This window comes from Cariama cristata, unplaced genomic scaffold (genome assembly GCF_000690535.1).
Source record: "Cariama cristata isolate BGI_N322 unplaced genomic scaffold, ASM69053v1 scaffold10329, whole genome shotgun sequence".
Classification (NCBI taxonomy): Eukaryota; Metazoa; Chordata; class Aves; order Cariamiformes; family Cariamidae; genus Cariama; species Cariama cristata.
Genome location: NW_009635240.1, coordinates 33,939 through 45,337, shown reverse-complemented (window position 1 = coordinate 45,337; position 11,399 = coordinate 33,939). Strand labels below are relative to the sequence as shown.

At 36.2% G+C, this 11,399-nt stretch overlaps 1 protein-coding gene across 1 annotated transcript in view; it reads left to right on the top strand.

The window, feature by feature from the left end:
* The window catches only part of LOC104167248 (breast carcinoma-amplified sequence 3-like), a gene marked incomplete at its 3' end in the record, with an annotated part of 54,492 nt that overhangs the window by 20,641 nt on the left and 22,452 nt on the right, over positions 1-11,399 (top strand). The window contains exon 6 of the mRNA XM_009707450.1: positions 5,224-5,296. Within this exon, the coding sequence (XP_009705752.1) occupies positions 5,224-5,296 (73 nt within the window). The remainder of the gene's footprint in view (positions 1-5,223; positions 5,297-11,399) is intronic.

The window sequence follows — 11,399 nt, the reverse complement described above, 5'->3', positions numbered from 1 at the left end:
ATCAGAATATTGCTGCTTTCTGAAGTGAGTTAGTGCTACAGTCTCCCATTTTCCATTACTTATCCCAGGTCATTTTACAAAACCCTGGCCAAATACCTGCTTTCTGCCTTGTGTTATCCCATTTATTAAGGTAGGCGTGCATAGTTTAAAAGTCGATCAAGAAACTAGGAAAAGCTGCAGGAGTAGCATTGTGTGTGGTAATTCATGGCTAAAGGGTACATGATGGACAGGCTTGTGTGTTGAAGTTTACATTGGTCGTCGTCTGTAAAACCTATTTCCATGCCTCAGCATTATGAAAATAAATTCCTCCAGTGAACTGAATTAATTTATTGCCATTTTCTAGATTATGCTGCTTGCAGAAAAGATGATATAATACTCCTACATCTCTCAGTGAATTTGACTGCTCAGTCAAATTGACTGATAAAGGAAAAAAGCAAATAAGGAAATAAAAGAAATGAATCAGAGGTACTATGTTTAAAACAACTATGAACCAAAGGAACCTGATGGATGTAGGGTTGAAAACTAGAGTTAACGTGAAAAGCTACAATTAGTTGGGACACAGAGTAGTTTTGTATTTGAAAATCTAAAACTCTTGAAAGTTTAAATTTTGCAGCAGATCTCTCTCTGTACTCTACTTACATCTCTGATGTTGGTAAAATAAAATTTGAACCTCAAAAGCTGAGTTAGCTTTATGTGCAGGTATACTTAAAAGAACTATAATATTTAGGTTGCTTTCTAAAGGAAGACAGATGTGAGTTTTGTATATTTTCAGCCACTTGGGTGGCTTAGTGGTTTTAAGTCCCTGAAGGCCAAAATAATTGCATAGTATGTATGGTAGAGGAACTAGCCCTACAAGCTGAACAAGCAGTAGCAGTTGGTACCTAGATCTGGTTTGGTGTAAGTGGGCTGTGCAGGTGTGCATTTAAGTTTTGGTGTTCTGTAACTGTTATGTGGGTTGTTATGGTATAATGAATGTTAATGTGTATGGATTATAGAAATTACAGAACAGAATTCTCGAGCGTAGCAAGCAAGCCTTTTATAGATATTATAGGGAAGAATTTTGGAGCACGACATTTTAAAACACTAGTTTCTTTGGAGCTGTATGGATGGACCTGTATGCCACGATTTCAGTTCTGGCCACGTCACATCAATGCTTTAGACTGATACGTCTTTGAAATTTTGATTTTTTTTTTTAACAAGATTAAATCAAAATAAAATATTTGTGTCTTCAATTAATCCGGGACTCTAGAAACATTGATCTCTAGCGAATGTTTCAAGGTCATCTTTTTGTTTGTTTTTTTGTTTTTTTCATATAGAAGCTACATAGTTATCAGAATAAAACTATGGTGCTGTGTAGAAGAAAAAATTACTTTTTGTAAACGTGCATAGCTCTGCATCTTTTGCAGAACTGCCAAGATAATGTTCTTCAGCCGCCGTTGCTTCTTGCAACATTGCTCTCATCTCAGAAATGGGAGGGTGGAATGGGCTGACGAGGCAGTAGATGTGAAAATGAACTGGAGTTGAAGGAGGTTCTAAGGCAGTAACCTTTGGGGCATGTAAGAAACAGGTATGATGATGCAGGTACTGGAGAAGGGCTTTGAAACTTGAAATGTCTGGATGATGCTGGCAGTTAAGGGAGATAGAATAATATGATGCTCATAGTCTAGAACATTAATCCTAAAGCAGCACCTGAAGTTTTGGGATGAGGACAGCAGTCGCAGCACCGTTGGTCAGGCATGATATTGAATAATGCAGTTACTGCTTATTTGTGTGGGAAATGGAGTGGTTATAGATGGTACCCTGAAGCTGAGGAGAGAATTCACACACTATTCTTAGGACTGACTCAAGCCTCTTCACTTCTGTTTCAAGTAGCACATATATTTTTTTGTATTTGTGTTTGATAAGAAAGCAGACACAAAATGGTATTAATTAAGAAACATTAAGAAAGGTTATTTTTTTTCGTTTCACTGAAAAGCAGCAGCAAATCAGGGAGTCAAAACCATACGTAGTGAATGCCAGCTGTGTGGCCTAATGCATTTCCAGATACTGGTTGGCTACTACACTGACGTGGGGCAGGACCACAAATGCAACACAATTTTCGAATAACAGATAGAATAAGAGGGGTTTAGTTGGACAGGAGATGCACTGCATTATGAAATGGCTGTGTTGGAACTTGATGAGTGAAATTACATGCCAGAAAAATATACTCCATTGTGCATGTATGCTATTGCTAAATAGGTCAGAATTTGACATTTATACAGTACACTTCTTATTCAAGGGAAACGAGGATACTTTTCATAGTTTTGAGTAGCTTTTGAGTTCCTGTGAAAATCACTGGGGTTTCATTTGTATTCTTCAAAAAGGTGTGTTGCCGCTGCTGCTGCTGTTACTGTTATTATTGGCATTATTGAGAGGCCTTAGCAGGCCCCAGAGATTCCTATTCACAGTTTCATCAGAAGTACAGTACGTAAGCTGCTTTGAGCTTGTGTGTGGATAACCTTTTGACTTCATAAAGTTCTAAATGTTGATCTGTATGAAATTTAATTTAGCCACAAATATTTTTTTTTTCAGTTTTGAGTATACTAACTGAAGTTGGATTTTTTAAAAAAACATATATCATTTAGCTAAATGGAGCTGTAGATAAGGTGGTGCCTTGTTGGCAGGAAGGGCAGTTTTCATTACTTTAATTGTGTGATTTGTCAGGATTTTCAGCTTTTTATAAATGCTGTAGTGTTATATGACAGAATTAAAAGGATTTAGAATAAAAGGAGTTTAAGAAAAAGACTTTGCAACAGGATTTCAATACTTTTTGTATTTGAGGGATTTAGCTAGCTGTTTTTCATTTCAATCATCCTGCTGCATTTTGTTAAACACTGTGTGTGGAGCAGGTGTGTGCAACGTCAGTATATCGCACATGCAAATAAACACAATTTTACGAATAAAAATTAATCCACCATAACTTGGAAGATTAAATCCCACCGCAGAACTAGAAATGGTTGCTGACTCCATTAAGCATTGCGGAGAGCAACACATGTCGCTTTTTGCAATCTCATGAATGAGACCGCTATTAACCTGATTTAGTGCCCTGCAGAGTCCTCAAAATAATGATCTTTTTCTACAGTATTAGTATTTACATTCTGAAAGTATGTATTTGAAGTAGAAAATGGAATTATTTTTTTTTAAATGAGGGCCTCAATCATTACAGACTGAAATCAGAAGTTTAAGCACCTATTGTACAAATTTTGCAAATCTTTATTGTGGGCATTAAAAACTGGTATTCCTTTTGATTTTGTGCAGTTATTTCCCTGAACTCCCCACCACCTTTCTTCCTGTTGCTCCCCCTTCCTTGTTGTTAAACTTAGAACTAGGCCATAAAGAAACACATAAATTCATGTCTTTAATATATCCTAGTTAAAAAAAAAAAAAAAAAGTAGTATAGTTAAATACTTAAGGTAAAATCCTGGCTCTACTTAAATCAGCATCAGAACTCCTGGTAGTCAACGTTTCACCCTTAATGCTGAGAGACTAGCTAAGTGAACGGAAACAAATGGAGTTCATCTGTTACTTGTACTGAAGAAAACAAATTGGTTGCCGTATTCTTAAGAAGACTATATGTTTCATTTATCAATTTACAGGTCAGTACATACAGTACAGGTATGACTCATAAAAGACCTTGAAATAATAGGAATAAAAGGAAAATGTATTTGGCTGTTTTAGGTTACTTGTAAAGCTATTGTTGATGATAAAATTATTGATGTGACCCATTTGACTTTGTAAATACCCAAATGTGTAGGAGGGAAGACTTACCCTTGTACAGATGAGAGTACTGAACAGTTTTTGTTACAAATTAATTGCATGTACCCCAGTTATTAATAATTAACAGAGTCTGTTATGTGAAAGTGTGTATTGTTAATTGTTGTGCCTTTCTGAATAATTGATTTAGTGCGGTACACCAGTATTTGTGAATTAAATTTTGAACAGACTATATCACTAATATTCTTTATAGATCAAAGGGTATGGTGTATAATGGAGAAGGAAAAACTAAAATTCCATTATTCACCACACACGTGCCTACCTATAGATAGCTAATTAAAAAGGCAAAGGTTGGAAAAAAACAGAGGAAATTTGGTGGTGGTGGTTTTTCTACCCAACTTAAATAATAGAATCATACCCTGGAATTTAGTAAAACGATGTTGACATGTAGAAGAGATATTTTTGACTCAATTCTAGTTTTACTTCTGTTTACTTGGCAATAAGCCAAAGTTTTAAAAACTTAAAATCTGTTGTAAGAAGTGTGGCATATTTAAGAATTTGATGGTTCTGGAGTGAAGGTGTGACTGCAGTTTGGGAAGACGAAAGGCTGGTTTTAATTGCCTAGCTCTGGTGCCAGCAGTGGCGGCGTGCATGGATCCCAGGGCAGGCAGAACTGTCTCAGCAGCTGAATTAAAACAGAGGACGAGCCCATGCCAAACTCTGCTGTGGGGGCTATACCAGCGTTACCTGGTGAAGCTGAATCTACTTAAAAGTAGATTGGATATGGTGTTAGAGTTGTGTTTTCACTTTGACTGAACAGCAGCATAGCCTCAGTCTCGCTGGAAATTGCTGGAGGTTGCTTTCTTAACGGCTTAAATCGCTTGGTGGCGGAACTTACTGAAGACTGTTTTGAATTTAATCTTGTATTTTCTTAGGCACAGGGCATGGGCTGTAAGTATGGCTGTGCTTTGTGCAAACACTGGCAGCCGAGCTTGTCACGTGCTGAAGAGAGTGGCTGCTCTTATGCTGCGCTCTTATGGTTAACACTCTTATACTCCACTTATGCCTCAGTAGAATAGATTGGAAACCAATGCGTGAAACCCATGCAGAGTTGGTGACAGCCTTATTACAGACAACTCTTATAAAACAATGAAAAGTGAGCAAGTGTTACTTGTTACAGTTACAGAATCCTTAACCTCAACTGAAATGAATGGAAAGTAATGCCAAAATCTGGCTGAATTTTGCTACTTGTTTTGTTACTCATTGCCATCTCTTTCAAGAACAGTTCTTCCAGTGTTCATGACTCTGCCTGTTACTTGTATTTCTATCACTGATCTTGCACAGGCTGCGAGTTTTGTATTATATATTCAGTATATTGGGCCCTCACAGCATGCACACCTGTGCTTTGAAAGGTAACACAAACAGTACATAGTGATTTGCTTTTTCTTTTTTTGTTTTGCCTCTTACTAGGTGCTCAAAAATGTGATAATTTTTCTGAGAAGCGGCCTCTTCTTGGTGTATGTAAAAGCATTGGATCTTCTGGGTAAGCATATTTATCATGAATAAAGTCTTACGTATAAATTGTAATGCCATCTAAAAAACCACAGTAGGTTACATCTTCAAAGCTCTCTTCCCTTTTTGCTCATGGAATAACACTGTGAAGTGCTTTTAAAGTTTTTTCAGTGTGTCAGCACACATTTGCCTAAGACTTAAGCTTTTTAAGAGGAATAAAAAATACAGACTCTTGAAGTAAAATAGATTAAGAGGTATTTTAAGTTTATTTTGGTCTCAGTGTAATCACAATTTTATGATTAACCTTTTCTGATACTAATCCTGGTCAGAATTATTGTTGAGAAGTGTCTAAAACAATCTCTGTCTTAAAAAGTAATTAAAAATTGCTTTCAAGCAGCAGTCATATACCAGATGAATTACAAGCACTGAGAAATGTCATTGTTACAGCCACTCACTGTTTATTAGCAAACTACATGTTAACTCTACTTCTTTGCATCAGAAAAATAAGTTAACACTCTTGTCTTGTACTCTCTGGACAGTATTGTTATATGACTCCTCCTATAAAAGAGGGCCCTAAGATGTTTTATGTCTGTTTAGTACGTTGATTCAGACAGTGCAAAGGATTTGTATCTATACCTACAGGAAAATATTTGTTTTTCAAGGGTAATCCTCTACACAGAGATTCAAAGGCTAAACAGTTGAAGTAAATCTTCTTATAGTAGTAAGACTAATTCTGTGCCACACCTTTTTCAATTAAGAATTTACTCACTGTGGGTGTGGAGGAAGGACTGTCAAGTCTCTGTAAATTTCTCTGTATGTATTATTACTGTTAAACTACAATATTAACGTTACCTGCCTTGAATGTTAAAAACAAAGACCAGGTGGGGTGGAGAAGTGAAATGTCTTTCTGTTGATGAGTTTACAACTTGCAAAACTGTTGATGGTGACTTTTCTCCTTTTTTTTCCCCGCCCTGTAATCTCGTGAATAACTTTTTCCTAAATAAGAGTGCATGTAACTGGAGATGCAAATACTGCTCTTGTAGGAATTTCTGTCTTAATCCAAGCAGTGTATTTGTATATGTAAAGAATATGTTGGTTGGCAAAAAAACTTTCCTTCATACCCTTGCTTTAGAAGCTGAAGTATCTGAGAAATGAGTAAAATATAAGGATCATTATTTTCACTGTGTTACCGTATTCCTCAGTTAATGGAAAATAATTCGAAGGTTATTGGTAGTTTCTGCTTTCTATAAAACAAAAAAAAACCCCTCATATGTTTTCAAAATGAATGAATAGGTTTGTGTTACTACTTATCAGTAGTTAAGTATCTGCAAACAGAAGATTTTAAATCAGGCTTTCCACTGTGACCAGAGGACTAGCACATCATTAAAAAAAGGAGACTGCTAGAGGCTCTCGTTTACCCACTTAATAAAGAACCAATTTGTTTCTGGTGGTAAACCTTCAACAGAAAAATCTGAAACATTTTTCTACATTTACTGTTCATTGCACGTTATTTTTGAAAGAGTCCTTGCAAATCACCTATTTTGTCAGTAGCTTTCAGGTTAAGAGTTCTTTGATACTTTGTGCTCAACTGGAATCACACTCCTTTTAAATTGGCTCAAGTGTTGCACTTGTTTTTCTTCTGTTACATTCGTAGATCATTTGATTACCTTACTATAATGATTGTTATGCATAAAGGAGAATTTGTGTAGAACACTAAGATAGCTGTGTTACGAATGGCCTCTGAACCTGAATCACAATTTTAGTTCTACTCTTAACTTGAGGTTTTGTGCTTAACATCGTTTCCTATATATCTGAACGGTTGTGGACAGATAAAACACCTTGTTTAATCATATGTGTGAAGAAAATACTACATTTTAGAGCATTTACTCTGAACCACTTGGTATTTTCACTACAGTCATCTGCTGGCTATGGCATGAAATACTGCAGCTGTCAGCACACTGCTGAAAATGTGCAGGGAGTAGGAGGCCTATTCTGTCTGCTGAAATGGCAGGTGAAATAGTCAGTGAAGTGATCTAGCACTGACACTAAAGTATTTCCCATTGAACAGAAAGGTAAACAGAGTGTCTAAAAGACTGAATGATTTTCTCAAAGACAGCTAGTCCAAAGCAGATCCAGAAGTGAAATCCAAGTCTTCTAACACACAATCCATTATGCTGATACGTTAAATTACATTGTCTTTCTTTAAGATAAACTGGATGATTGGACATGATGATGACAATAGCGCCAATGTCCTTACCTTTACAAGAGGTAGTCTCAAAAGAAAACAATTCCACCAGCACAGCCCCCCTGCCCTTATCCCCATCCTCACTAGGACACAAGGTTGTCACTTTTTTAGAGGAGAAACATGTGACCTCCTAAAGTGCTTCTGCTACTTCCAACAGTCCTCTGGCTTTCTCCCGTTCAAATGTTACCCATGTTATTGTCCAAAATTTCTCAGAATCATTACTAAGGAGGATGATGGGGGGGGGGAGGTGGAGTTTGACTTCTTCAACCTAAAGCATGATTTGGATTTTTCCCTAGCAATTTTCCAAAATTTCTGACTTCTGGTTGCTCTGTTCAAATTTACAGCTATTGTTACACTTTTTCGGGAACATCCCTGGTAATTTTGACGTTTCCAAATAAATTCTTGTTGTTATCTGTTATTAGTAAATAAAGGACATGGTTAGCATTTTGGAAGATTTGGTGGTTGCCCCACGACTTATTGTTGAAGAATATTTTTGGACTCTGCTGTATCTGGAGGCAATACTCTAATTTAAATTCTTTTCCGTGGCAATGATTTATATAGAATCCATTTTCAGTAGCTCTTCTAGAAAGTGCTTTGAAGTTGTTAATTTTTTGGATGGAAGGTGAGGAATAAATGCATTTTACACCTGACTTATGATGTAACCTCAGTAGGTTATTAACTCTTCATTACAGTTTAGGAGTTGCTGTAATTATCACATGCTATTCTTGACCATAAGAAAACACATGTTAAACACAGTTCTGCATGATAGATGAGTGACTGTACTTACAAATGTGTTGATGCGTTTTGTGATTTTTATGGCCTCGTGTACCTATATTCAAATGCATGAAAATCTTGGAGAAATTTGAATTCAGCAGGTATGAAAATTACATGAGCAAGTTTTAAGTGTTAAATATGCTAAACCATTAAAGTAAAACAAATTTGATAGAATATAGTTTTGATCCAGATCCACTGTGCTGTCATTTAATAGTATTTTATCTTTTAGGACTCTATCAATGAGATATTGACACATTCAGATTAGAGGCTGGGATTTCCTGGTTCTGACCACTAGTCTGCATTAGTGGTTACCATCAGGAAATTATTTTCTTTTCCTTTAGCTGTAAAGTAAATACATTATAATAAGGGAAATATGATAAAAATATATTCTTTTTAATGTAGAATGTTTGTCAGTCTGGAATCCAAAGAATTTTCAAGTAGTCATGAATTAATAACTTCAAAAATATCACTTACATTAATTAACTTCAGTATTTTTCTCTATCCTTCTAATGTACCATGTACTTTAATGGAAAGAAATTAATGAATAATTTTGTCTTTGATATTATGCTAGGACTTCTTTCCTTCGTTATGAAACTAAGATGAGTATAAAAGTGCTTTATACAAAATAATGCTTGCCTAAAAAAAATGTTTAGATTTATATTTCATTCCTGAAATTTTTTTCATTGTCATTTACACAGTGAAAGATCTCTTTGGTAATTTAGAAATACAATAATTTACACCAGAAATCCCCAAATGTTTTACTGAAGTACAGATTTTTGACAGGCCAAAAAGTATCTTGTTAGTTTTTAGTATGTCTCCCACAGACTTAACAACATATTAACTTAGAAGTCAACTTCTGGGTAACTTGGTGTGGGGGTTGCCTCTCTTGTAATGTAACCTAATACAGCAGTCATTGGTATAATATATGCTGATAAAAATCACATTCCTTTGAATATCAGTATTAAAGTCTTAACGTTAAGTTTAATATTTCTTGATTTTAAATCTGACATTATTTGTGACAGTCATGGTTGAGAACCTGCTTAAAAAATTATTGTAGTGTATGTAAAATTTTAAACTTTGCACTTTGAAATTCATTTCTGGCACTTGCTTTATGTAAAAATTCTGTAGAGAGAGATTTGCCAGTAATCTCAATCCTTGTATTCTCCACAATGAGTGTTTTACCAGGGAAGGTAGAATTTGTGTTTTATAAACTTTTGCTTTGTATCTGAGTTTCTGAGTAGCTCTTGGTACGCACATTTTTGTGTTTTAGGAGTCAAATTTTCCATCTAGTAAAATGACTGAAATATCTAGCAAGGGGGTTGTACTAGATGATCTTTAAAGGTTCCCTTCCAACCCAAACCATTCTATGATTCACTATATAATCTTTTCAAAACAATAGTTTTTGCAGCCCCCAAAAAGGATGCAGTCTTGACACATAAATGGGAAACAGATTGTGTTTTTTGGCCAATACTACTATGCTGGTTTTAGATGTTGGTTCGGTCAACTTCAGTCTTAGATTACAAGATTTGCAAATTAAAGGAAAACCAAAAAGGAAAGAACATCTACAGAAATTTTAGTTTTGTGGAGTTTTGTAGAGGCATGCTTTTTTCTTGGTGCTAAGATAAACAAATCTTTATACACACACAAAATGAGTTGATGGGTTTTGGTCCATGTTAATGAATTTTCTAGGTGGTGAAACATCAAGATTAGTAATCTGTAAATTGAACAGAGAATTCTGCCTCCCTGCCCTGCACCCCCCCCCCCCAAAGCCCCCCCCCCCCCCCCCCCCCCCCCCAAAGGTAGTAGTCATGGCCATGGAGCTGCATGGCAGAACCAGTCCATGTGTGCTGTTTGGAGCTACTCACATTAAAGATAACTAGATAAGACCAATTACGTTAAATCGAAATACATTCCTGCCTTCCCCATATGGGTTGTTGAAACCATAGTTTGGAACGTACTGGATCTGCAGAACTCCTTCAGACACACCAGAGAGGTGCAAAATACATTAGACATGCTTTTTGTTCTGCTCAAATGTAAACGTACTGGTATCTTTATTTTAAGTAAAGGCTTCATTTTAGCTAATGGAGAAGTCTAAGGGGAAGTTGACCGGTATAATTTTGTTTTATTCTGGATTATTGAGAAAGAAACCATGGTTTTGAGAGTGATTGCAAATCTGCCCTTCAGTAGATTATATAGGTAACAAGAAAATGAACAAAATAGAAGTGACTATGCCAGGAGGGGGGAAAAAAAAGTGTATGTAGGTGCAGAGAAAGGGAGAAGGGGGCAGGGAGGAGAGATGAGTAATTGCAGTGTCTTACATATGAAACCACCTCTCCTGAGTACAGAACATTTTAAATACTTTAAGCCCTAGTATCTGCCTTTCCTCAAATGCCAGGTGTTCTGATGACTCACGTATTTACCCCATCATGCTTAATTATGAGTTACCAAACTTTATTTCTACTCTAAAGATTTTTTCTTTTGTTTTTCTTTTTGTTTTCCATATTAGCTAGGCAGTTTATCATACATGGGGGACAAAATTCTTGTAATGAAATGCATACCATTCTAGCTAAAGGATTGTATAAGTACAGCTGTGGGTTTATAGCAGGGTGGGCTTTAGACCATAGTTTTGTAATTCACTGACTAGCAGCAAAGACAACTTAAAATTCCTACTCACCTCGTCCGCTTGTGCTGCTGCCTTGGTGCTGCTGCTCTCTGCATCCCTGGACTGTGTCACTTCAGCTGGTTGTGAAACCATACAGTAAAGGAAATGACAGAAATAATCCAAGTAAAAAATAATGCTCCAATTTTATTTTTTAATGATACGGATTATTTCAGTCACCTGGCTTACGAACAACTGCATGCAAAATTGCAAAGTGCAACTGAGAATGTAGTCAATTGTAGCATGAAGGTGGGAATGAGTACAGAGGATGGAATTTCTTAGGTTAGCTTCGCTGCTGAAGCTGGTTAGCCATGAACTGTGGTCTCGCTTTCTATAATGCTTTATTCTGTTGCCCATCCCTCTTTTAGCAGAGCAAAACAAAGAGGGTAGAAATCCTATAAGTGATTTGTCCCAACAGTGACGTTTCTGGATAGCAATATTTCATCTTCTGTTAAT